Source organism: Pararge aegeria, chromosome 22, assembly GCF_905163445.1.
Source record: "Pararge aegeria chromosome 22, ilParAegt1.1, whole genome shotgun sequence".
NCBI classification, from domain to species: Eukaryota; Metazoa; Arthropoda; class Insecta; order Lepidoptera; family Nymphalidae; genus Pararge; species Pararge aegeria.
In genome coordinates this window covers 7,929,386-7,956,790 of record NC_053201.1, presented here as the reverse complement: position 1 = coordinate 7,956,790, position 27,405 = coordinate 7,929,386, and the positions used below count along the sequence as shown (strand labels likewise).

Genomic DNA, 27,405 nt, shown 5'->3' with positions numbered 1-27,405 from the left:
GTATGCCGAGTTAAAAAATTTAATGTCATTATCGACTAAAGTAGTTAATTATTGAGAATTTCAACAACTTACGTTGTACAAAATATTGTGGTAAATATAACCTTACTTCCTTGTATCTCCATAATTCCTTGTATCTCCATACTTCCTTGTTTATTTTTCAAGCCTACTCTAACAATATTTATATTTGGCGCTTCTTTTAAGAGTTACCCTGATGCAAATGTGGCGCCATCCTAGTTTAATACATTTTGACGACACTTTTTCATATACACAGATGACTCTCCTTACCTCTACCCTCCATAGTGAAAAGCTAAAGAATTGTAGGCAAATTTGATCATTCATTCAATGAAAATAGTTGCCGCCGATGTTCAAGTGTTTCCATCCACGAAAACCAATTACTCGAATAAAGGCAAGCTAAGGCTACTGACGTAATATGAATTTCTGAAATCAGAAATTTACTTTTTACGTCAGACAGTGCCTATCATAAATCACTGAATTTCGTTAAAGTCATGAACTAAACTAACTAAAGCATTATTTTTTTACAGTATGGTTAGTTAATTCATAGTAGATACCAATTACCTACCTACTTACTGATAAGTGATATGTATTACTAAGTTCTATTACTTGATAAGTATATTAATTGGCGACGCAAGGCGCTTCAAAACTTTAAATAATACTGTGCTGTTACTTATAAACTACATAAATAATTGGATCACTACTTTATTTAATGTAACTTTAGATATTTTTAGTTGAGAAAGTTCAGTACTTACTTATTTATACAAATTCTTAAAACTAGCAAAGCACCTTAGATAAACCTACATATTTACGGTTTATTGAAAATAAATACAAGAATGTCTAACTACAAAAAAGTTACACATGTTCTATTTGATATGGATGGCCTCATATTAAGTAAGTAATAAGTTTTTATTTTATAATTAACCCAAAGTACCTATATTTTTCCTAAACGAAATAATATTTCAGTTCAGCCATTGTGGAGTTTACCATGCAATATATTATTAAAATAGATAATAAATCATCACAGAGACAGAGGTTAACAAAGTGCTAGGAGATACAAGAGTAGTCCAACAGTACAAGGATGCTATTTTATTTTTGCATTATATTTCAGATACAGAAGATTTATACACTGTGGCCTTCCAAAATATTGTTTCACGATATGGCAAAGACTACACGTTTGATTTGAAACAGAAGCTCATGGGCAGTCAGGGACATGAAACGGCGAATTTCATTGTAAGGGCTCTAGAACTACCAATCACACCAGATGAATTTATAACGGAGACTAAAGAGCAGTTTGAAGCTTTGTTTCCTGATGCTGCATTAATGCCAGGTAAGTTTATCCTGAAAATTAAAGAAAATTCAAAATTCATTTATTTCAAGTAGGCCCAATATAAGCACTTTGGAAACGCAAGTCTGTCTGTTAGTAGTGACTCTACCACCAGTTTGGAATGCGGCTCTACCAAGAAGAAGCCGGCAAGAAACTCAGCAATTGCTCTTTTCCAACAACTGTTTACATTTTAACATTTATTTTCCTATCTTGCAAGGCAGATGCTCGCAAGCAACCTTGTCATTAAGAAATTTATCAATTTTATAGTAAGTAAGTAGTGAGATCTACCTAATACATAGAATAAACTGGAGTGGTGGGTATCAGCTTTAGAGAAGAGGATTTTACCCAGCTTTCTACTGGTTAGTTTTCCTGAACTTTTATTTAAAAGAAAGTGTTCTTTATTATACACCAAGTAACATGAACAATTAATGAGTATAGATATTCTTATAAGTCACTTTTGAGTAAGCTGTAAAAGTATCAGGCTCAAGACTAACAAATAATTCCATCCTAGGTAACTGAATTGCAGAGGATATGATGAGTGACAAATAGATTAAGAGTGTATAGACAATAATAAGAAAAAGTCATCAAACCAAATAATATCAATTAAATGTTACTTATTGAATTGATGGCTGAGAATGGCAAAAGGTCTAATAGTGTATGCCTCTCTAATAGAGAGTTACATATTTGTTCCTTTTATCTAGTCCCATGAGTTTAAGTAAAAAAAAATCTTGCAATACATTTACAATACACTGAGTGGTGGATTGCCTCATCTGGTGAAGGGCTGGCAATTTTTTGCGCAAAGTATCAATCTGGCTGTTCAGTGCAGAAATGCAGCCAGCAATCTTAGCACCATTCTTTGCTGGCATGCCCCTTAACAGTAATTAGTTTAGTTCTAAGTTTTATTGTTATTGATAAAGACTATTGAATATCTATTATTTGCAATTTTTAGGTGCAAGAAGACTTATAGAGCATTTACATAGAAAAGAAATACCAATAGGGCTAGCCACAAGTTCGAGTGAGGAGAGTTACCATTTGAAAGTAGATAAACACCATCAAGAATTATTTGCTTTATTCCCCTATAAAACATTTGGTTCTTCGGATCCCAATGTAAAAAGAGGAAAGCCGCATCCAGATATATTTTTGGTTGCTGCTGAAAAATTCCCAGATAATCCAAAACCTGAACAGGTATTGTATATAGTGCTTACTTTTCCAACCTTATTAGAACAGTGTCCAAATTCAGAAGTGTGATTATGTAAAAGTTATATGCAGACATACAATGTTATATTTTTGACATATATGATAGTAATAAAAGATTCACTTTTAGGTTTTCACAAAATGGAAAGTTTAAATCGCCTTTATCAATCCATGACCAATTATAATTATTATCCACTCTAAATACAAAGAACCCTACACAATCACACTTCTGAATATTTCCTTGAAGTGGTATAGGTAAAGGGTAGAAAACTGTACCTACTACACCATTGTTCTCTCTTCATGTAGGTGTACTTTATAATAGGAAATACTAATTGTTATAGTGTATGCTGAAATACTCTTATTTTATACATACATACTAAAACTGTATGAAATGTAGATTTAGATTGTTTAGTCTTACAATTTGTTTAATAATGATGAACATGTTTTATGTGCCGCAAAAGACAAGTTAAGTAAAGAGTAATAATTTATATTTTGATAATCTCTATTTCCCTTTATGAAATAAGAACATTTATTTTTAAAAATGTGGCCACCTGTTTAACGTTTATTTTATTAAAGTAAACACTGAAGAGTTAGAATTTTCCTCTTTCCTATGTGTGTTATGTTTTCTTCTTGACAGATGAACTGAAATTGCATTTTTTTTTTAATTCCACTACAAGTTAGTTAGTTAGCTAGGGGAGTAGGTATATATGTATCAAACCCATACACCTAAACCATTCATGGCATCGTACCGGAACGATAACTCGCTTGGTGAAGCGTCCTTGTCGGTAACGTGGTAACTAGACTTCCCACCAGATTAGAAATTACTCAATTGCTTGCAGGGAATCGAACCCGGGACCTACCATTCCCGCTCCTTCATATTTCCCGAAAGTTTTTGTATCTCAAATCGACAGAATATCAACAATTTATTTAATTAACATCGTGTTTTATTTCAGTGCTTAGTTTTTGAAGATGCTGTGAATGGTGTAAAGGCTGCGAGAGCGGCGGGCATGCAAGTTGTCATGGTACCCGATCCAAGAGTCGACAAAAGTTTAACTGAAGAAGCAACAGTTGTCTTAAAGAGCTTAACAGATTTTGAACCAAAACTCTTTGGTTTACCTCCGTTTGAAGATTGAATATGATCCTGTTAAGTGAAATACCATTTCAATTGTGATTAAAGATGTACAAAATTGTTTTTATTTTTCTTATGCACCTGTAAAGTAACATAGAAATGTTAGGTTAGGTTAGCTGTCAGTTATATTATTGACAGACTTTCAACCATCTCTTAAAGCAATTTATTTAGAAAATAACAATTACAATACTGAAACAAAAGATTATATTATTAAAAGGTACTGTTTGGTATAGCGGTAAGAGCCTAGTCGGTAAGACTTCGACATAACTTTCGGGGTTCCGAGTTCGAATCCCAGCACGCACCTCTAAATTTTTTGAGTTATGTACGTTTTAAGCAGTTAAAATATCACTTGCGGTGAAGGAAAACATCGTGAGGAAACCTGCACGCTTGAGAGTTCTCCATTATGTTCTCGAAGGTAGGTGGAATTCACTAATACGCACTGGGCCAGTGTGGTGGACGGCCTTAACCCCTTCACATTGAGTGAGGATACCCGTGCCCTGCAGTGGGCCGATAATGGGTTGATATGATGATGATTGGTTTTGTATATCCAAGGTCCTTCTCGCGAGTTGTTTAAAATGGGTAAGCAGTTACGCAGGTGCAAACCGCCTCTCTTGTCCAATACCACCTATAAATAAATAAATATACTACGACAATACACACTCGCCATCTAGCCCCAAATTAAGACTGATGAATATTTGTGTGAATAATATACATACATTCTTATAATTTACATATAAACACCCAGCCACTGAAAAACATTCATCAAACAAACATTTTCTAGCCTTGGACACAGAAAGCAGGGTTTCTGCCCGCTGCGCCAATCGGCTGTCAACCTATGTCCGATGGACCGGTTTCCCAGTACGATCGGAGGTAGCAGAGATGCTGTTAATTGAGCCACAACCATAATTGACCCTGGCTGTGATTGAGCAAGAGGATGTGTGTGATGCGTCTCTAAGGGCGGCTTAGAGACGCATCACACACATCCTCTTGCTCCATCACCGCGGTCGCCAAAAGCAGGTAGGTATGACACGTTATAGGATGGTATAAAGCTATTTTAGTCCTTATCACATGATTTACGGTCTATCGAAAGGCACCGACTGGAGAAAACGATAACGATTGCCAGCGTTAAGTGAGATTCTACCTTATTAATAATACTATAGGTACCACGACCGCTTGCGCTGTAACATCCTATTGATCGTGGAGTTATCATAAATGGCTCAGATATAGCCTTCCTCAAGAATTGAAATCTTGAAGAATTGGGAAACGGATGCAAAAAAAATTTCAATTAAACTAGTAGTCCCGGAGATTAGCTCGTTCAAACCAAAAACAAACTCTTTTGCTTTATTTTTAATATACATATATATGCTTAGTTTAGAATGTACCTAAGTATTAAAATAAGATCACGTTAAACCTGTAGGTATAGATTATTTATCTTATTAAGATTAGGGGCACTAAATCGTTTTTTCCATCAGCAGGTAACGCGTATTGTCTTTTACAAAAAGTGTAAAAGATACGGAATTACAACTTTCAAGTTTTTTTACCCCTCGATGAGTCTTTTCCAAGGAAAAGGGTGAATCGATGGGGAAAAAAATCAGAGTCACAGTGTTATTGGGTGAGACTTGGGAACTTAACGTTGCGTCGCGGGCGACCCCGGACTCCTCAACACCAACCTTACCCGTTCGTTGGCCTGCAAGGCTCATTGAATGAACCCTTTACAATTTAAGTTACCTACCCTCGACTTGGACAACACAGTGCAGTAGGGATATGTTGCATTGTTCGTGCAACATCGTGTTGTTAGTGAAAACAGGCATTTAGTATCTTGTTTTTAGGATTTCCATGGTTGTCTGTTACTCGATAAATCAACATTATCAGACTATCTCATAGGCGAGGGGTTTTCAAAGCGTATGTGCACCACGAATGCGCAGGTTGTACGGGATTTGGTGTGGGTGGGTGACCGAATTTGGTCTATAACTATGCTTGAGATACTGCCGGCGGACAGACATAGATAGAAAACCAAGGTTAATATATAACCGTAAAATCAAAATACATAACATTAATAATTGGGGTTAATTCATCATAACTACTACATAATGCGGATTTACTCCATACTCTTATGTAACTGTTATTATCCAGTTCTTTCCCTGAAAATGACCGGGCTTAACATGCTCTCTAACGCACAGAGCAGGTAAATATTCCTATAACCTAAACCCATCACTCGTACAGCTACCAGCTTTTTGCTAACCATCAAGTACTTAATACCGTCAAAAGAGGTCAACCTCTGCTAAATCGAAAAATTGACGAAGGTTTTAAATGAAAAATCGGTTTTTAACACATCTATATATTTACATAAGAAATTTAACAGTGCAATAATTGGAATCATAAATATTTATAATTTTTTTCAGAGCTACAGTGCTCAATATTTATTCAAAAGCAAGACTAACATAATTGCCAGGAACAAACTCAAAAGGAATATTGTGCGACTGCAAGTTTATAGTGTGACACTACACTGCGACCAGCCAAATCTTTGCCTCGATTTAAGTGAGCATAGCGTAGGATGCTGCTGTCATTCTAAAATCTTGCAGCGATCAATAAATCCTTTAAAGTTTATAATAAACATGTAGGAAGCTTAAAAACATTAATCTGAACATTTAATTCGAACATGAAAATTACATGAATAATATAATTGCATACATGAAACACATATCTTTGTAATACAAAGAGATGTATATCTTGTGCTTTAATAATACTGTATGGATAAAGGTGTGATATTAACTGTATTTTTTTTTTTCATTCTATTTGTACGCAATATTCGGTTATTTATCAGCATACAGTTAACGGTTATATCTTAATTGAATACACTTGTTTTCAAAATCCTATACACTACCCCCTATTACATAGATATATTGGGCTATATTATTACGAATGAATTGTAATAATTAAATATTTTTTAAATACGTATACAGACATACATTAAAGGCGAAACTAATGTACAGTTAAAAGTAGACATTAATATTAGGCCATGTGCTGTGTTCCCTGCAAATAGATGTGTTATTGATACGACCACAGACTGAATAAAAAAAGATGGGCTTTGTGAAACTAAATTCATTGTACCTCGTTTTTATATATTTAATGACATATCAATATGATGTTTTGTATATATGAAGATATTGGTATCCCCTTTTCCTTAGTCTGCAGATCAGATATTTGTTTTTACAAACATGTATTATTGGATGTCAAATCAGAGGGGTTATACTTTACAGTTGAAGTGTACATCTCGATGTTAACATGTGATCTGATATAAAACCTAAGCAAAAAATCAATTTTAATATCAAACAATTTTACAGCATAAACCCGCGGGTATTCTTTACCAGTACAGCTGGTTCTTCTTTAATAAAGATTTTTGTATTTAATAAATTCAATCCATTGAAAGAAACCAGGCATCAGGATAATCACATGACGACACAAAACTTTCTGACGACTTTAATGTTTCCTTTACGATACATTCTACACAGAGATAAAATTGTACGCATTATAATATTATTTTATAATTATTAAATAGGCAAAGGAAAAACACTTATTATAACATTATTATAGATACTAAGTTTTTTTTTTTAAATAAGTTGTTATTAATAACAAGTGTGTGTATTCACCGTTTAGATTAGTCGGTGAATTTACGGTTAGGGTTGCGTCCGAACAGGGCTGTACGGATTTCTGGCAACAGCTGGGCAGCAATTAGCTCCAAGCGAGACTCGAGGGTGTTGGAAATCTAGAATGAAGGAGTGTTTATTGTACAAATACTTTTTCCCCAAGCAAACGCACTGTTTCGTTTTAATAAAAAAACTGTTCAAATTGGTGGATTTTATGAATAAAAATAACATGATAATTAAAAAAACCTCTTTAAGAAGTCAGTTAAAAAAAAGGTTACCTTGATGCGCCCTCTGGCGGCGATAAGTTCAATACCACCGCAGGTGTCAGGTGGGAGGACGTTCTCGGCATCAATCTTCAGTTGCACATCCTTCTTGATCTTGGCCTTGTAATCTTGGGAAGCTTTTCCAAGGAGAGATTCCACAAGGGACTTGTCAGCCTGTCGCACACGGATTGTCACTGCTGGCTCCATGAGCTGAAAAAACAAAATTTTCAAAAGTTGCTTTATGTGATCTCACCTCGGGTGATGAAGTCTTGTGATGGGAGCATGCTATCCTGGCTGTTTATTAATCATATATTATAGTATATAAGTTGGAAGAGGTGATAGCGTATTGGGTACGAGCTGGAATCCCAGCACGCACCACTAACTTTTCTACGTGTGCAGTTTCAGTAATGAAAATGTCACTTGCTTCAACGGTGAAGGTAAACATCGTGAGGAAACCTGCATGCCTGAGAGTACTATATAATGTTCTCAAAGTTGTGTGTTTACTTTGCAAGTACTGGTGAAGGTGCAAACACATCTTCATATCCATCCAAATTCCTTGCCAAGTCTTCTGCAAAACATCCGCTTATTGATAGTCTTGGAACTAACTACAGATAAGTGAAACAGGAAAAACATTGCATTGCAATGCCAATACTAGGATTTACCTAGGACAAGCTATTCAAGCTTGACGGCTGGCGCAGTGGGCAGCAACCCTGCCTTCTGAGTCAAAGGCCGTGGGTTCGATTTCCACAACTGGAAAATGTTTGTGTCATGAACATGAATGTTTTTCAGTGTCTGGGTGTTTATCTGTATATTATTCATAAATCTGCCCTCAAAGACGCTTCATGATGACCACGACCACTCTGCCAAGAGTGTAACGACAAAGAAGAATCTTGGGGATGTAACTAAAAAAGTTCATAGTTTGTATTAAGCGAAAGCTTATAGAAAAGTCCTATTGAACAATTGCTCTAACCAGGTTGCTTCTTTAATATTTTCTAATGACAATGTGAGATGGTGATAACAAAAAGAACACCCGGCTTCTTAGACCAGGGCGCGTTTGGAACCCTCGTAGCTTTAGTTTTAAGTTTACGACTGTAGTTATCGCCATCACTACTCACTGCTATGTACACATTTTGTATATAATCAACTCATCAAAAGTGCCATTTATGTGCCTATTTGAATAAAGAAATATTTGACCTTAACTACGCGTACTATGGGGCTAGATGACGATGTGTGTAGTCATAGTATATTTATTTATTTACACAGTACGGTAAAAGCCTGTCTTCTCCCCATCATACAATGCAGGACAGATATTTTAAAAAGAAGTATTCTTATTGTATCAGGTCCGGTATTTAACAGACAACATCTTTTAACAGACGAAATTATAAAAAAAAACAAGGTTACCTGGAAGAGAGCCTGAACCATAAGTGTTACAAGAAGTTCAGAGTACAGCTTGGTGTCCTTGGGGACTTCAGCCAGGCGCTTGCGTGCCTCGTCCAGTACATTGCGTACATGATCTTCACGTACTTTGAGCACCTTCAGACGAGCTTGATTCAGCATGTTCGACGATTGGCTAACATTAAAATCTTCACTATAATATGACTGCATTAAGTCTTTTTAAACCTATTGAAACTCACGACTCCATTATACCAGGTAAGACTATATGTTTATTAAAATTAACATAAAAGTGATATTATATAATTTCAATGGCAAATTCAATGAAAGAAAGAGAAGTTATGTCAGACCAAAAACATTGAAATCAAAAAGTAAGAGTTTTTACTAAATTATTGTACACTAATAAACTGTACATCCATTTAAAGGCTTTGACATAAAATAGTTAGTTTATTATTTGGTGTTAAAATAATTATGGTGTATAATTTCCAAACTAGTTGCAATAGACCCAGTAACAAAAGTGGTTTAAAACCAACAACCAACAATTTTTCCCACATTTATTTTTGAAAATAAAGTGGCTAAATGAAAGTCAGACTCCGCCACCAATGAGTTACCTTAGTTTTGTTCCAAAATGAAATATTTGATTTAATAGTAATTAATTGTACAACTGTAGACAAACATTATCCTAAGGGTTTATTTTTCCAGCTTTTGAAAGAAAAAAATAACCTAAAAACACTGACTGAGCTTAGTGAGTTAGAAACAATGCATCCCACATGCACACAGATGGTTGAACCAAATCCAATAAGATAAAATGATGAAATAAAAATGACAAAGATTCTTAAGTTGGATCAACTCATAGAAACAAATGAGTGATGGATTTAAATGCTATAACTCTCTATAACCTACTTAAAGACCTAGGTCTGGTGAGAACAGCATAAGTTCTGTATAAAAACAAGTAGGCAAAGCAGCACTAACAGGTTTGAATTGAATTTGCAGAGGCAGGGAGCGCAGTACAATCAGGGGGTAGAAGTTTAAATGGGGGCCCCCAAAACCTAATCTCATGAGCTGCTTGGAGCTTCTCCCTTGGAATTCAAAACATTTGGTGCCCACATAGACCCCAATTCCAGGTCCTTGGGAATTATTTGTCTATGAGCTCTAGCTTATATATGGTAGGAATTTCTACAAATAGTGAGTACAAAATGACTGACTTCTGTCTTATCTATCAAGATAAGAAACATGTGTACATTCTTGCAATTCTTCTGAAATATTTTCAAATTCCGAATTTTTAGGTTCTGGCTATGCCACACCTGAGAGTAGACCAGAATTGCAAGTGCAGCTGAATTTCTTCACTGTGCTAAGAATAGCAAAGTGTTTATGATGCTGACTGCCAACATTTGCTAATCAGACGCGCCCAAGATAAATAAAATACTAAACTCCACAGGCTTTTAATATCTTACTGCTTGTTCGCGAACCTCTTATATAATAGGAAAGTAGGCTTCAAGCAGCTCCTAGGCATGGTTTTATTGATTATTGTCACAGGCTAGCTATAATTGGGACTGATAGCTTAAAAATGTACTCTTCTAGGATCCGTAGATGTTTGACCATCTATGCAACCAATACACAAAATGGAAGTTTTTTTAAATTCCACTATACTAAGAGTTGATGCAGTCTCAGATGATCGCAGGCTAGCCTGTTCGGGACTGCTGTGAGGGACAGCAGTTTTGTTATACCTATACAGTGGTATAAGTATAATTGGAATATACTTATACCACTAATCGGAATGCTTAAACACATGGCAGCATATCTTTTTTGGAAGGGTGATAACTAGCCACATTGGCTAAGCCTAAAGACAAAAGTATGTACAGTTTACCCAACAGGGCTTGCTAATTGCCTAGATTTGATCTAAAATTCTCAATAATTTGACATAAAATATTTAATTTTTATGCTGTTTTCATAAGATTAAAATGATGCTGCACATACATCTTTTTCTGAAGTTCAACTTGTTTTTCCTTTTTTTCATAGTACTCCATGATCTTTAGCCGCTGTTGTTGCACCAGACGGCCTTTCTCAATGTTGAACTCCTCCTCAGCCTTTGCATCGATTTCTTCAGCCTTTTCATTGGCCTCTTGTTCGATGAAGGCCATCATATGCTTGATCTAATAAAGAATAAAACGATTTCATAGTAATAAAACGTTTAATTAAACTCATTTTGAAGTATTTTCGCAGTTGGAGCTTCAACGCAGAGCATCAAATCCCTGGATCAATCATTCTGACAAAACTCCGACATGATAAAATTAATGGTTTGCAATCAGTAATTTCGAACTATATACCTGTTTTTGAACATCTGCGTCGCTGAGCGCCATGGCTGATGATTATTTTTTACACCACTAACACGTAAAAACGGCCGATATTGAGCCAGAAATTAAAATACTGGCTAGAAAAAGTATGTCGACGCCTATCAGACGTGCTTCTTCATTGAACAATCATATGATCTTAGGTGTTGCCAATAAGAAAAGACGAGATACCAATACGATCATAGATAAAAGATGTATAATTTATACAATTTATGTTACAAAAATGTATTTAGTTTAAAAATTACTTTAGAATTTTAAGTTAATCCGTGGAAGATAAAATTCAATAATCTCTTTGTCAATTGCAAAACCGAGACATAAAAAGATAATCAATATCATGTTTAAAAAAAAAAAGTTTTACTTTTCAGTTGACAAATACAAAATTTACTAAAATAATTAAAAATATTTTAATTATTTTAATGAGTTTTTTTACATAGAAGCCAAGTAATATTGCATACATTTCCAGGACACGACAATAAGAACAATAATTTCGATTTATCTTCCTTAATTCTTATACAGGATGTTTGGTGCATCGTGTGCCAAATCGAATCTGATGATTGGAGGGGTCTTTGGCTATCTCTTCAGCCCTCGTAAAAAAATCTTGCTCAAACGGTTTTTTTTATACTGATTTTAAATTGTTTTTTTAAAAATTGTAAAAATTCTACATTTAAATTTTAATAAAAAATAAAGTTGTTAAGTATTAATTAATTTTCTTTTTAATCTTTAATTTGTAACGTTTTACGCTTCTTTTGAAACTAGAATTACACGCCAGCAACATCTAGTTTTTGTTTTACAGCCCCGCAAAGTTTTTTTTACGTAAAAAAATAAGCTTGAACGTCAACTTTCGGTTTTAATAAAAAAAAAACTAAAAGTGATCATGTTCTTCCAATTTTTTTAAAACATCTCTGGACTGTCCCCTTTCTAATGGTGTGCAATATGCCATGAAAAGTAATTAGTAACATCACTAATTTTCAAATTTTCTAAACTTGGTCGCAATTTTCTAATATTCAACAGGTGAAAGAAAAACAAGGGTTTGCGTAAATAACACTCACAATTCACAAGGCAGATGACATTTTCTGTCTCTTTCATAAAGTTATACGCCCGTTGTTCGTTTAAACAGGCAAAAATAGTTTTTTCACTCTAGTGAAGCGAAATCTATCTTCTATTCCTTTCTTGCATAGTGCAAACCTGTTTGAACCAATCGCGAACGGGCCCCGCGTCGCGTCGACACGGCGGCCATCTTATTTTTTAGTCGAGACATCACTGCCTCTGCTGCCTAACGTGTGTGCTAGCTTACTGTACTCCACGATTCTTTTATTTAGTTTTCGTTAAGTTTTGTTGTTTTTTGTTACGTTTTATTTACTTTTGGTGTTATTGTTAAACTTTGTTGACTTTTTTGTTGTTGCAATGACGACATACTCTAACGAGGAATATGCGGACATCATAATGGTTTATGGTGCAGCCCGTGGTGTCGCTCGTGCAGCGCAACGACTTTACCAGGAACGCTTTCCTGGTCGACGATTACCTGGCCGCAGAGTCTTCCAAGACACATACCGACGTTTACGCGAGACTGGGAGTGTCAATTTTCATGAACCAAGGGGACATGTTGTGCGACATAATGTTGAAGTGGACGAGAGAATACTGGCACTTTTTGAGGAAGACGACACAAGAAGCATTAGATATGTGGCGGCACAACTTGATATTTCAATATGGAAAGTGTGGAAAGTCCTTCGACAAAACGAAAAATATCCATTCCACGAGACTCCGGTTCAAGGTACGTAATTTAAAACCTTTGTTTGACGTTGCCTTTGTTTAGCAGGTATCCATAATCTTCTAGTGCAATTAATTACTGCTCAAGGGGAATTAAAAAGATTTTTGGTTGTTGCAGGTCTTGAGGGTGGCGACTTTGACAGACGAATGCACTTTTGTCGGTTTTTGTTACACACAGATGTGGATAATCCTGATTTTTTAAAAAGAATACTGTGGACTGACGAATCCAAATTTACCAGAGAAGGGATTCTTAACTTGCACAATTTACACCATTGGGCACCGAAACGGCAAAACCCACATGCCAAAAGACAGCAATCTTTTCAAAGACGGTTTAGTGTGAACGTTTGGGCAGGAGTGATTGGGAATCAGGTAATTGGACCGCACTACCTGCCTGATAACTTAAATGGCGATAATTATTTAGAGTTCCTGCAAAATGATCTGCCGGAATTATTGGCCGAGGTGCCCGTGTTTAATGAAGATGTGCCCATAGTATTTCAAAATGACGGCTGTCCCGCGCATTGGCGTTTAACTGTGAGGGAATACCTCGATAATGTGTTCCCCAATTCGTGGATTGGGCGCGATGGGCCTATTGCATGGCCTCCACGTTCCCCAGACTTAACTCCGTTAGATTTTTATGTCTGGGGACGTGCCAAAGAGCTAGTATACGCCACAGAAGTCCCAACGAGGGAGGTACTAATACAACGCATAGAAGCGGCCTTCGGTACAATTAAGAACGAAATACGGCTTCGGACTACAACTGTAACAATACGTCAAAGATGTCGGGCCTGCATTCGAAACAGGGGTGAACAATTTGAGCAGAATTTGTAAAAATTATGAAATAAATGTTTCAAATGCAATGTATTATTTTTATTTCAAGTAAAACCTACGAAATTTAAAAATTTTACCTGCTTGTGAGTTTTATTTACGCAAAAACTTGTTTTTCTTTCATCTGTTGAATATTAGAAAATTGTGACTAAGTTTAGAAAATTTGAAAATTAGTGATGTTACTAATTACTTTTCATGGCATATTGCACACCATTAGAAAGGGGACAGTCCAGAGATGTTTTAAAAAAATTGGAAGAACATGATCACTTTTAGTTTTTTTTTTATTAAAACCGAAAGTTGACGTTCAAGCTTATTTTTTTACGTAAAAAAAACTTTGCGGGGCTGTAAAACAAAAACTAGATGTTGCTGGCGTGTAATTCTAGTTTCAAAAGAAGCGTAAAACGTTACAAATTAAAGATTAAAAAGAAAATTAATTAATACTTAACAACTTTATTTTTTATTAAAATTTAAATGTAGAATTTTTACAATTTTTAAAAAAACAATTTAAAATCAGTATAAAAAAAACCGTTTGAGCAAGATTTTTTTACGAGGGCTGAAGAGATAGCCAAAGACCCCTCCAATCATCAGATTCGATTTGGCACACGATGCACCAAACATCCGGTATATGAACAGACTTGTGTATACTTGTATTTTTATTTTAAAATGATTCAAATTATACAAATTTTCATGAATTTAAATAATTATAATAATATGGTAACTTTGCTAGCATGATCACTGAAATAGTCAAACTTGTTCCTTATTAACATTTAAAATTCATATTACCAAAAAATTTAAACAGGGTGACAGTTAATAAATAAAAATTAAATTTTAATTCAAAATTTATGTAAATTTAAGCATTTATCTTCATATTTTTAGAAAAAGTGGGTAGTGTGAGTGATTTATCTTTAACTTGTTTCCGCATTTAACAATATGGCTGCCAGTTGTTTAGGGTAATGTAATGTGGCGTTCGATAAAGCTGAGTGAAATTGTTTTAATTTATTTTAGCTACGTAAAGATGTATACAGTTTTAAGAGGTTTATAGCAGTATTTCATGGAAAAGCTGAAATATCCACTTTAAGTTGGTGAATAAAATTCTGAATGCTGAAAAATTGTCTGACAAATTGAACAGTCAACAAACTTTTGTTTGTTTCGTCCAGTGGATTGAATTAATTCTCTTGGAAGGGACTTGATTATGAACCAACCATAAGTTTACTAAATTAGTGAAACAGGGACTGACATACACACATTAGGTAAATATTATTATTGTAATGAACTACTGAAAATGAAACGTTTCAAAGTCGCCATTGTTTGACAGACGAATAATATCTTGTTATAGTATACGCTATTTGTTATTATTGACTATCGTTATCGTATAGATAACTCTAATGAAAGTTCATTAAAATTTCACATAAGAAGTAACTGCTTACTTGTAGCCAAAAGGCGATTTAGTATGCAGCGGTTTTCATTCAGAAATCTCAAATTCCGTGATGCATCACGTTATTTGATTGTATATTATTTGATTCAATATTGTAATGGTTTTTGGTATTCAAAAACTAAACAGAATTATCTCCTTACTTATGATCTTAACTATTAACACCAATTTTTTTTTTTGTATTGAATGTTTTGAGAAATTGTTTTTGTTTTTCTTATTGGATCTGATAAAAACCTCAATATTCAATGCAATTTTTTTATTCATTAGATGAGATTTACTCTCATTCAATAAATGACAGCTCTACCAGTTAGTATTGCAATCACTATCTACATATCACATATTATTTAGTAATGCACTCCTTATCAGGTTTGTATGTGTATGCATTGATTTATAACGAAATATGAGTGTCAAGACCTAATGTAATATCAACCTATGTTGCTATGAAAAATATGGTAGGTAGCTAAATAAAAATGGAATGCTGCATGTTATATATGACCAATTCCCCTTAATAAATTCAGTTACCTTCTTTACAAATAATGTTAAAATAAAAGACACAGTTGGTAACTAATCATTTTTATTACTATATTTCTATGTATTGAATGTAATAAACAAGTGGCTAAAACACACTTTATTCTATGTTTATTTTATAGATAACAGAGGCCTTAATTATATCCTTGGACAGTCATCGTAATATTTATTACCATAAAAGTATGAATTGAGTAGGAAAGGTCTGGGGCTAAGAAAAGTGGCTTTAAGCTATCATATGTTGCCACTTAGTCAGACAGGGTTCATATTTTATATTAGAGTTTGATATAATTTGCAGTTGCAAGAAGAAGTTGTGGGCATAAGCTAGTGTAATACAAAGAATAATATGGTGGACCAAAGTCAAGTCCATAATATAAACAAAAATATACTGACTCTAAAACAATATCAATGAAACATATGTTATTATTTAGTAAACATGAAAACACATGTTAAATAATTTACATACACCAATTGAAAATAAGGTGGGGGGTTTAGTAAGTGTAGTATTTATTATTATTTTTTATTTAGAATGGAAAAGATACATTTTATATATTAAAAAAATTATTCAGAATAAACTACATAAATTAATCCCCAAGAAGAACTGGAATTTAAGTCAAAGGATATCAGGAGAAGCAGTGGCGTGCATTGGGTTTCTTACCAGGGTATACAGACACCAGGAAAATTGTATAAAACGGCACGAATTCTCCTCCTATTCCAGTTATATAATAATGTTAGGGTATGCAGTGCTTTTGTGCATGTATGGAGTGCACACCACAGAGGAGAAGATGAAGTAAATTAAATAAAGTATTTATTCATATAATGGAAACAGGCAGCAGCATCCTCTGTGCTACATCCTGGTACTACTACCATCTGCAAAATCCTCCCATTTGAGGCCTTGACTCCAGCAGTGGCCTGTATGGGCTAATGATGATGATGATGATGTATTCATAAATAGTAATGGTAATATAGAGCCACTGATGGGTTTTTATTATCATTCTATCACATTCACCATATTTTAATTACTTGTATTTATACTGTTGTATCTTAAAAATATGGGTACAAACACCAAAAATACTCGAAACTTTAATTTATACTGAATTACTAGCAGAAATGATCAAAAATTGCAATTTTTTACCCATTAGTCCTCTACAGGCACAATTCTCCTCTCATAATGATAAGGTTTTAGGTAGTAGTGCCACCATGCTGGCCAAGTGCTGATTGGTAGACTTCACACTCCCTTGAGAACATAATGTCTCCATTATGTTCCCAGGGGAGTGTGAGTATGATTCCCAGGTCATGCAGGTTTCAATTGTTTGAATTAAGAACGCACATAACTTTGAAAGTTACAAGTCTCATGCTGGGGATCAAACTCTGTCCTCTTGAAAGGGAAGCTGAAGCCTTACCCATTGGGCTATTGTTGCTTTTAATGCAATGTTGCATACTGAGGTTGGTATCTGGTCTATCTGGGTATTATAAATAAATAAATAATAAATATACACATCAGCATCTAACCCGAAAGTAAGCTTAGCTTGTTTTATGGGTATTAAGATCTCTAAGTTACTACTAAGAAGTCTGATGACTCAAAAACATTAACCACACAAACATTTTCCGGTTGTGGAAATCGAACCCACGGCCTTGGACTCAGAAAGCAGGGTAGCTGCCCACGGCGCCAATCGGTGGTCAATTATGTCTTGATTTTAATTAACATTAACATGTTCCAGGTTATGGCAAACTTGAATTTTCAACAAGCTCCTAGAAGCCTAGCAAGCGGCGGTGTTGGCGGACGCGTCGGATCCGGGCTGGTAGGCGGCGTGTCCGGGCATGTGACGCCGACGTTCGGCGGCGCCCTGTCCCCCGGGCGGGGCGCCACTGCCATGCCCGGGGGCGCGCCGCCCTCGATGGCCTCCAGATCTACCTTGTTCGGTCAACGAGCGTTCGCGGATAGGAGGGTACCAATGCCAACACCACTGTCACAAGCCAACTCAAATTCAATGGTGTGTAAATATTACATTTTAATAGTACTATATCTTTTTTTTATTCTAATAATTAAAGTATTAAAAAAAGAGAGTTAAGTTCTTAGACCTAATAGTTGGTGGAAAGCCATCACCCGTAACAATTTGTAGGGCATGACCAAAAACATGTCCATGTCCATTAACTGTGAGGACACACGAGGCATTGTACTGACAAAGATGTGCCACCCATCAATTTGGCGTTCCAGTATGATGGTTCATAGATACCTAAAGGTTACAGGTTAGCCCTTAGACTGCATGATCACTTACAAATAGGTGAGATTGCAAAGGCTTACTCGTACTAGAATCTGTACTAATAATAAATGAATAAAAATTATTAATGCAAAAGTGTTTGTCCTTCCTTCACGCCAAAACTAAGCAACCAGTCTATCTTATTTTTGACTTACAATAATACTGCTTGAACAGTAAAAGATTCATTGTAGTGCTGGTAGTGAGATACAGGTATCTTAAGTTTGTTGTCAAGAAGGGTGTATAACATAGGCTACCTTTTGTACCAGAAATCAAACTGCCCACAGGATTTGTAAAATACCTTAATGAAGGCAGACAAAGAATGCGAACAACAGCTAGTCTTTAATAATAATTATTGTGTGTTTATACAGACGAGTATGGCAAATCTGTCTCGGTTCAACGCGGGGAACAACTACCACTCTGTGTTCGGCGAGGGGGGTGACACGTCGACCCCTCCTCTTCTGGACCTCAGCGAGTTTCCGTCCCTCACGGCGCGCGGAGCTGGCGACCAGGCGCCGACGGCCGCGCCACCACCCCCCGGCTCTAAACCTTACGGTAGGTGTGATGAATAGTCGAGGCTACCTTAGTAAATGATTTGCACGCTCGCAATCGAGAAGTGGTTTTCGCTTATCGAACTCTGTATCAAAGTAAAATGGACCCGATGACTCGTTTTAGAGTCGCAAATCCTGTACTTCTGATTTTTGTTTTACAAACCTCAAAAGCGCTAAAGAATTGTAGACAAACTTGAGATTTAATGCAATGGAAATAAGATCCATTTTACTCAGGTATTTTAAGTATTTCCATACTCGAAAACAACTCTTCTATTGTGAGTGAGCCAATCTTGTAATAAGGATACAGTTCAGAAACTGTCAACTAGGGCAGCCACACTCCAGACTTCAGAAGAGTTCTACTGCCTAAAGCGCGAGGACCCGGTCACCAGGTCAAAGTTTCCAGTGCCAGTCTTCAGCAAGTTCTACCTTGCTGATGATAACAGAAGCCAGTCACCCTACACCTTCTACTCTAAAGCTTATGGTATGTGTTGAGAGCAATCGTCAGTTCTGAATCTGTGTGGACTCTTACGTTGACGTTACTGATGCCAGAATACAAGCAAGTTCTACTTCAAGTCACCAGGAGCCGGCCGCTCTACAACTCTAAACTGTAATGGTATGTTTTGGGCAACCGTTTAGTTCCGAGTATGCGTCAACGACACCTATATTTCTTCTGACTGATCTACTCTCTCGAGACACCAAGAGCCGTCGTCTAGGTGCCGGTAGCTTCGCCCCCTCAACTAAACCAGACATTTACGCTGCCAGACTTCAGCGATTTCCAGCTCATCAAGCTAACTGGTCGACGGGAGCTTCGCCCTATTCCCCCCCACTCGAAACCTAACGGTATGTATGCAATAAACAGTTCCGAATCTATATGTCTTTATGTCTTTGAATCCATTCTGTTTCAATGCAGGAACTACTACCAATGATATTGTATTTACAAACATTAAGCTTAATTTTCTTTAATTAATAAAGAAAATAAGGCTTCGATTAAGCTTGTTTTTGTAAATTATGTAATGCGTTTATGTTCTTTATATTACCGTAATTAGTACATGAAGTATTTTTAATGGATGCTAATGGCCGCCCACAAAATATACAAAATTTTGTTTTTCAAGTTAAAAATAAGTGTGCTAATAATCCGTTAAAAATACATTTTTAAATGCATTATATAACAATAATATGTATTTCGGTGGGTAGTTATTACTTATATGTTTAGCAATAGATGTAGTTAGAATATATATTAATATAACTTTACTGTTCTCACTGGCAACACTATTAATGTACTAATTCCGATCGAAAAATTTAAAAAATTTAAATGATAATACTAACAAAAAAAGAAATAAGTAAAAATAACTAAAGTCGGCAGTAACTTTGAATTTTTTTTTAAATTGCGAATTTAATGCAAAAAACGGAAACAGATCAGAGACAATGATCATTTTGTTTCCAGTGGGTATGGTGAAGCAGCCAACGTCGGAGCAGTCGGAATTCACGATGTCCTCGGAGGACTTCCCCGCTCTCCCGGGCACGTCTGCGGGGACTCACGTACCCGAAAAACCCGCCGAGTATACGCATGCGCCCGACAAGCCTGCGCGCAAGGGCATACAAACTTCGCCTGACGGTAAGTATTGTTACTGGTGGTATCAAGGGATTAACGTGCTTGAATGCAAGGGCATACAAATTTCGCCTGGCGGTGGGTAGGCATAACATTGACTAACGTGCGCGACAAACTCGCCGAGTACACGCAGGCTCCCGACAAATTCGCCGAAAACACGCAAGCGGCCGACAAACTTGCCGAGTACACGCACGCGGCCTACAGTTCAGTGCTTAAGGGCCAAAAGGCTGCATGACGGTGAGTATTGTTACTGCTGGTATCAACATGGACTAACGTGCATGGCACGCATGTGTGCAAGGTCATACAGCCTTTGCCTGACGGTGGAAAGGAGTAAATACTAACGGACAAACTCGCCGCGTACATGCAAGCCCCCGACAAATTCGCCGAGTACACGCAAGCGCCTTACAAAGTCGCTGGGTACACGCAAGCGCCCTACAGTTCTGCGCGCAAGGGCATACAGCCGTCGCCTGATGTTGGTTTGCATAGTCTAGCGTGCCCGACGATCTCGCCAAGTATACGCAAGCGCCCGACAAACTAGCAGAGTATTCACATGCGCCCTACAGTTCTGCACGTCAGGTCATAAAGTCTTCGCATGACGGGTGTGACGACAAACTCGTCGAGAAACTCGCAAGCGAGCGACAAACTCGCCCTACAGTTCTGTGCGTACAGGATTCGTCTGACGGTGAGTATTGTCACCACTGGTATGAACACAGGAATAACGTGCATGGCTTGTATGTGTGCAACGGCATACTGATTTCGCCTGACAGTGCGTAGGCGCATACAGACTTCGCCTGACGGTGAGTATTGTTACTTCTGGTATGAATATTGGTTGCGATCAACGAGTCGACAAGCTTTTACGCACGATACGCTTTGCACCAGGGAAAGTATAGCTACTGCTCGTATGAACTACGAATCACTTGACAGACATTTCTGTGCGTGAGGGCATACAGAATTCGCCTGATGTCTGGTATTGATACTGTTTGTATGAACAAACGGTCAACGTGTATTTGCAAACCTGTGCCTAATAATATAAAATTTAAAATTCTTTCTGAACTTTCTCATGTTTCTTGAGTTTTTTTAATATGTGTGTGTGGTTTTTCTGTCCGTCACTTAACTAGTATTAAGTATTAAAAAATGACACTAAAATAGCTCCCATTTCACTCCAAGGATTGTGTGATAAAAGCTAAGCGACGTTTCCATTAAAGCTAAGATACTAGAACTATTAAAAAGAAACAATCTCTGGTGGGTTTTATGTATGTACACACCTCACATAGCATTCTTTCTTCATTCATTCTTATAACCTCACTATTGTATCTGATTAGCCGTAACATACCTAATACAAGTATCATGTTACCCAAGTTATACAAAACACATGCTTCTTTTAATATGCACAGGGACTTTTTAATCCTATAAGACCAATGGATCACCATCTATCCAATCCAAAGTTATGTAGCCCATATAAAAAATGCGTTACTTGAGACCAGTTAGAATAAATGTAAGATTTAGAGATATTTCTAAATTTTACATTTATTGTAACTGGTTGAATTATATAAGTAGTTATTTGCATATTTTTCAACTTGAATGAATGACCAGAACATGATAGGTAGCGTCATCGCACCGCATCGCTAGCACTCCCCATTGGGTGTTTCTTTTTTCTTGAAATTGCCAATTAATTTCTTTGGCACATTGACTGGTCTCCCTTTTAAAACGTAATAATATTCTTTGTGTGTGTGTAGATGTGTTAGAATGCAAATAACAACGTAATTTTTTTTCTGTCCCAAAAGTTATCACTCAAGGAGCTCATATGGAATACTATGGTGTGTATATCTGTAGGCTAAGATATAGATGTGTTGATGTTGTTTATTATGATTTAGTAGGCTTTACCGTAGATATGGCTTTTATATATTTTTTATAATAGGTTAGATTAATTTGTTAAAACTATATATTCTAAAATACTAAGCTTTTATTTATATATGTCAACTTTTGTCATTTGAACTGTATTTACTTAGCCTATTATTTTTAAATTGGCACCCTTTCTAATAACAGAGGTTAATAGACCATCCACACTGTATCGGAGCAGGTTTGAGGGAATAAAAACAGGTCATAAAATGTCCCTTGTCTCTGTGTGCCTTTTGGTCTCCTCCAACTGACGCCATTGGACTCTAGACTGATGTGCTCTTTTCAATAAAGTCAGTTTTAAATAAAGTAATTTTTAGCAGTCTAAATCAATGAATACTTTGATCAAAATCTCCACACAAAATTATATAGATATTTTTTTTTTTGGTATCAATTTCAGTGAATAAACTGAGCTTGAAATAACATCACAAATTGAGAGTATCTCTTACTGATATTGTTATTTATTTTCGTACTTGCATGTAAATCGCGAAGCGAATTTTTTTTAATATGTATATATTTTTTTGTTATACTAATTCTGTTTTAATTTCGCAGGCAAAGTGACGAATATACCAGAGACAATGATTCCTAATCAATACGGCATAGTCGGACTATTGACGTTCATCCGAGCAGCGGAGTCGGACCCCAGCCTAGTATCGCTAGCGCTGGGCCAGGATCTCACCGCGCTAGGTCTTAATTTAAATTCCCCGGACAATTTGTACCTTACCTTTGCTGGACCTTGGGCGGATACACCCTGCAGGTAACTTTTTTTTTGTACCCTTACGAGTTTTGTTGAAACCTGCATACCTCAAGAGTTCTCCATAATTGTTCTCAAAGGTGTGTGGAGTCCACCAATCCTAACCCTTTCTCATTGTGGGAGGAGACCCGTGCCCGGTAACGGGTTGATAATTATGATGATTCTTAAAATTATTCATCAGTAGTTTTGGTTTCCATAACACAGCTTGTGTTACGCTTACTTTGGCGATGTGTGTATTGTCGTAGTATATTTATTTAATTTTATTGCAGGCCACAAGATATGGACTACCACGTGCCACCCGAGTATCTGATAAACGGGTCGATCAGAGAAAAGTTGGCGCCGCTGCGACTGAGTCGATATAAGGAAGACCTGTTGTTTTATCTCTTCTACTGCTTCGTGGGCGACGTGCTTCAGATTGCGGCCGCGGCAGAGCTGTAAGTGTCACTTATTGAACTTATCTATTTATTCACCAGCTGTTTCAAATCAAATCGATCAAAATACACTTTACTGTACGCCAAATACAAATCATGAGAACAAAAAAAATTACATAGATTTACATATTTTTATATTTTTTGTATGTATGTATGGTATGTATTTCAAGATTAATATACAACTTGTAAATGAAAACGGAAATATTACTACAAAGGCTTTAGAGGCATATTATTTAATATATCTGAGACTTATCTGTGGAACCGCTAATAGTTTTTAAGTAAGCCATAGTTTTTGATATCACATGCAAAATTAAAATCAAGCGACTCCCTGTCACTTATTTATGATCTATTTTTTTGCATATGATATTTTACACTTACGAGAATGTAATCGTTTAAATAATGATAGTTTGATAAAACCTTGTTGTCGGTAGATACAACCGCGAGTGGAGGTATCACATGGAGGAGAAGGTGTGGATCTCTCAGGCGCCCGGCATGCCAATGGTGGAGAAGACCTCCACGTACGAGCGCGGTACTTACTACTTCTTCGACGCGCACAATTGGAGGAAGGTTGGTGATGTGTTCATTACTACACAATTGATGAATTTCTTAATGACAAGGTTGGTTGGAGGCATCCGGCCCCGCCTTCATCTCTCACAAGATAGAAAAATGAATGTTAAAATGTAAATTGTTGATGGAAAAGAGCAACTGCTGAGTTTCTTGCCGGCTTCTTCTCGGTAGAATCTGCCTTCCGAACCGGTGGTAGAGTCACTACAAACAGACAGACTTGACGTTTCAAAAGTGCTTATATTAGACTTAATTGAAATAAATGAATTTTGAATTTTTTGAATTAAAACCTCATTCTTCTGTCCGTGGTTTTTTTTTAAATTCCATCAATAGTTAGCCCTTAGTTGCAATCTCATCTGATTAAGTTATGATGCAGCCTAAGATAGTAGCGGGCAAACTTGTTAGTGGTATGGCAGTTAAAGCCAAATCAATGGCAAGAAGTATTAATAAAAAAAATGTGTGAGCCGTCATGGGACGCCTGGCAGATGTGAAATTGTTTTCTGTAAGTTATATAGTTATATAAGGAAAGTGGGGTACTTACTGTAAGACAGCTTTTTCTTTGAAAAATAATTTTAAAACAACACAAATTTATTAATCAGGAGTCAATTATGAAATTTAAAGATAAACGTCGCAAAAACAGCTTATGTAATATTCCCAAATTCTGCACTTCCTTTTCACAAAAATTTTTCTGTTTCCTTGGTAGCATCATATACAATAAGGCCAATAAAATTCTTTCCATTCACTCACTATCATCCTATAGATGTAAAAAGCAGGTCCATGACTGGCTTCTTGCGCTGGATTATTATAGCACAGAGAATCTACTATCCATTCAAAAATGACATTATCTCACATGTACCTTGTACTACATAAATCCATGACACTTCCCCCACACATCCACCCACACACACATACACTTTATTTGCCTCACGAACACGCACGCAGCACCTACACGCACGCACATACGTTCACACACACACACACATACACTCATACACATTTAAATCACCATTTAATTACCCAATCTCCAAAAATAAACATTTTATTTATTTTTCTTTAATATTTTTGCATGTTGCATGTTAAATCTATATCCAAAATAAAATATACTTGTCGTAGTCTTATGTTGTTGTATCAAAAATTATATAGGGGAGTGCACTGATATCTATAGTACGAGTTTTTACTCAGTTTAGGTACCAGTGATTCAACCATACATAGTACTAAGCTATGATTTCTGTCACAATTTAATAATCGTGTGAATAAATGATTTTATTATTATTATTATTATTATATTGCATTATGAAAAGATAAAGCATCTCAAATTTGTTCCACAAACAAATAAAAAATACAACCAAATGGAGAACCACTCCTTTTTGTAAGTTGGTTAATAATGACAGTTTTATTAAAAAAATAATATTCATTTTTATTGTTACATACGAAATACAAAAAATCGATCATATAGCGTGGAGATGCGTCGCCACGGCCTGTGTAGCCACGCCAAAAGTCAGGTTTACCCTCGGCCTATAAATGTTTCACATCAAAAACGTTAATTATTTTTAAAGTATCATGTGCAAAAAAGATTTTTTTATCGGTTCGAGCACTGAGACTTAATTGCAATGGTACACTTTGGCACCTGTTTGTTCTCGCTAATGGTGTCCATTAGGAAAGTAGCGGTCTCTGCCAGGTAACCTTAGGATTACCTAAGGTTGCCTGGTAAAGCCACTAAGGCCATCTTTTGCTTGCTACTTCCAGCTTAGTCCTTCGAATATATAAAAAAAAAATAGTCATAAGAAGGTGGAAAACCGTCGCTTATAAACAGAGCAATACTTCGCAGGGCATGCAAAGAATCCTGCATCGTGCCGCCCTGTGTCCATCATCAAATCTTAGGCGTAGAATTTGCCTCATGTACCTGGAATTACACCGGCAACCACGCTATTCGGACCGGACAATAGCATTGCAACAATAAATAAAAAAATAAAAAAAACAATGCTGCTTAGCGGCAGAAATAAGCATGGTTCCCCGGCCGAGTACTGTCACAAAAAGCTCCACTACTACTAAAAACAATTAGATTGCTTTTTGATTCCCTTAGCTTTGTAGTGGTGTAAAAATAAAAAGGATATAAATAATAATAAGAAATGTTTTTTTTTGCTGCCTAGGTGGCGAAAGAATTCCACTTAGACTACAGCAAGCTCGAAGGCCGACCGCAGCTACCGCCGCACGTGATCACGTAGCGGCCCGCGCTTTACACCTAATGTAGTTTTGTTATATAAAAAGTACAAGTTAAAACTACCGACTTTTACTTACACCTACGCCCCGTATAAATAAGAAATACAGCTGTACGATGCCTTTGATCTCGTGGCAAATCCCAAGATTGAAAATGCGTGTCTTGAAGTGGTGCATTCCCAATGAGACACCCAAGGGACAGTGTGACTGAATAGGGAAGAATTTTTTTTACTCTTAGAATTTGCACCCACGAAAATTTTACAACTATAATAATTCCATATAAAAATTCCTACACAATCTACTTCCAGCAATACTGTGCAAATCTTTTCTGATTTTTTAAATATTTCAATTTAAATCGTAATTACCTATCGCAAATAATATTCAAATAAAAAAACAACTAAATTAATTAAGGAAGTTAAGGAAAAAAAATAATAGTCAGATTTCATGCCAAATTTAGATCAAATTGATATTTAAATATTCGTTAAAACTAGTACGTTTTATCGTTTTAGTAAGTCGTGAGCGGTAATTTTTTATTGCATATATGTCTGGCAGTTTATTCTAAGAATTTTTAATTATGAAATAGCTCCCTCATATACGTACAACTGATGATGGGGATTCATGGTATAACCCGACTAAATTACCTATCATCACCACCACGATACAAAAACTAAGTGTGACTCATTGAGAATTTTCTTTTCCCAACTAGTCACACCTGTTACTTGTTGCAAAAATTTTCTTAGTTACGGTTCCCAATGAGTCACACTCAAGGGGAAAGGAATCACCAACAAATCAGTGTGACACAATAATTGGATGTGACTTGTTCGAAACTTACCCTTGATCCCTGAAGTCCACATACAAACATTTCTTACCAAAATTAGAGCCTGTCATAACACCTGGATCACTCATTTTTTTGCAGCTTGACTTTCAAACTGACCAGTGCAACTAAATGGTTATCAAATGACTATAATATTAAAAAAATGGATTTTTGTTTCCTGGTTGCGTTCGTTTACAATATCGTCCACAAGGATTACCTCAGCACCAGTATTGCAACAACCGTGTTGGTCCTGGGTTCGAATCCCGGGTCGGACGAAAGTTAAAGAACTTTTAGAAACTACCAGCAAGGAGTTAAAAAATTGGCAGTGTCAACAAAATATTCATTAAGGATGACCTACCCGCATTTGAATAGCGTGGTAAGTTATGTTCTAAAACTTTCTCTTCTATCAGAGAGGAGGCCTGTGACCAGCACTGGGATGTTAATAGC

General features: G+C 36.2%; 3 protein-coding genes across 5 annotated transcripts; 2 read left to right on the top strand and 1 right to left on the bottom strand.

Annotated features, from left to right (window-relative positions):
• Window positions 1-319: 319 nt before the first annotated feature.
• Window positions 320-3,723, top strand: LOC120633919 (pseudouridine-5'-phosphatase-like). Its single transcript, XM_039904325.1, has 4 exons — window positions 320-906; window positions 1,124-1,342; window positions 2,289-2,524; window positions 3,487-3,723. The coding sequence occupies exons 1-4, from the start codon at window positions 849-851 to the stop codon at window positions 3,664-3,666; spliced, it is 693 nt and encodes a 230-aa protein (XP_039760259.1). The 5' UTR covers window positions 320-848; the 3' UTR covers window positions 3,667-3,723.
• Window positions 3,724-5,984: 2,261 nt separating this feature from the next.
• On the bottom strand, window positions 5,985-11,452 carry LOC120633671 (V-type proton ATPase subunit E). The gene is made up of 5 exons (XM_039903979.1): window positions 11,292-11,452; window positions 10,942-11,117; window positions 8,974-9,142; window positions 7,588-7,782; window positions 5,985-7,428 (listed from the first exon to the last, which is right to left on the bottom strand). Exons 1-5 carry the CDS (start codon window positions 11,322-11,324, stop codon window positions 7,321-7,323), a joined length of 681 nt encoding a protein of 226 aa, XP_039759913.1. The 5' UTR covers window positions 11,325-11,452; the 3' UTR covers window positions 5,985-7,320.
• Window positions 11,453-14,727: 3,275 nt separating this feature from the next.
• LOC120633717 (regulator of gene activity) lies at window positions 14,728-26,207 on the top strand. Of its 3 annotated transcripts, none has more exons than XM_039904038.1 (8): window positions 14,728-15,157; window positions 17,586-17,858; window positions 18,494-18,677; window positions 20,118-20,288; window positions 22,731-22,935; window positions 23,202-23,366; window positions 23,795-23,930; window positions 26,078-26,207. In XM_039904038.1, exons 2-8 carry the CDS (start codon window positions 17,589-17,591, stop codon window positions 26,150-26,152), a joined length of 1,206 nt encoding a protein of 401 aa, XP_039759972.1. In that variant the 5' UTR covers window positions 14,728-15,157; window positions 17,586-17,588; the 3' UTR covers window positions 26,153-26,207. The 3 variants fall into 3 exon arrangements, with proteins under 3 accessions (XP_039759972.1, XP_039759971.1, XP_039759973.1); XM_039904037.1 differs by lacking the exon at window positions 14,728-15,157 and adding an exon at window positions 16,901-17,310; XM_039904039.1 differs by lacking the exons at window positions 14,728-15,157; window positions 20,118-20,288 and adding an exon at window positions 17,135-17,310.
• The last annotated feature ends 1,198 nt before the right edge of the window (window positions 26,208-27,405 follow it).

Coding starts and splice junctions, on each gene's coding strand:
- LOC120633919 (XM_039904325.1), top strand. CDS start 849: ATGTCTAACTACAAAAAAGTTACACATGTTCTATTTGATATGGATGGC. Junction 907..1,123: donor TATGGATGGCCTCATATTAA/GTAAGTAATAAG, acceptor ATTATATTTCAG/ATACAGAAGATTTATACACT. Junction 2,525..3,486: donor ATAATCCAAAACCTGAACAG/GTATTGTATATA, acceptor GTTTTATTTCAG/TGCTTAGTTTTTGAAGATGC.
- LOC120633671 (XM_039903979.1), bottom strand. CDS start 11,324: ATGGCGCTCAGCGACGCAGATGTTCAAAAACAG. Junction 9,143..10,941: donor GTTGAACTTCAGAAAAAGAT/GTATGTGCAGCA, acceptor TTTTAATGTTAG/CCAATCGTCGAACATGCTGA. Junction 7,429..7,587: donor CCGCCAGAGGGCGCATCAAG/GTAACCTTTTTT, acceptor CCTTCATTCTAG/ATTTCCAACACCCTCGAGTC.
- LOC120633717 (XM_039904037.1), top strand. Junction 20,289..22,730: donor CATACAAACTTCGCCTGACG/GTAAGTATTGTT, acceptor TTAATTTCGCAG/GCAAAGTGACGAATATACCA. Junction 23,931..26,077: donor ACGCGCACAATTGGAGGAAG/GTTGGTGATGTG, acceptor TTTGCTGCCTAG/GTGGCGAAAGAATTCCACTT.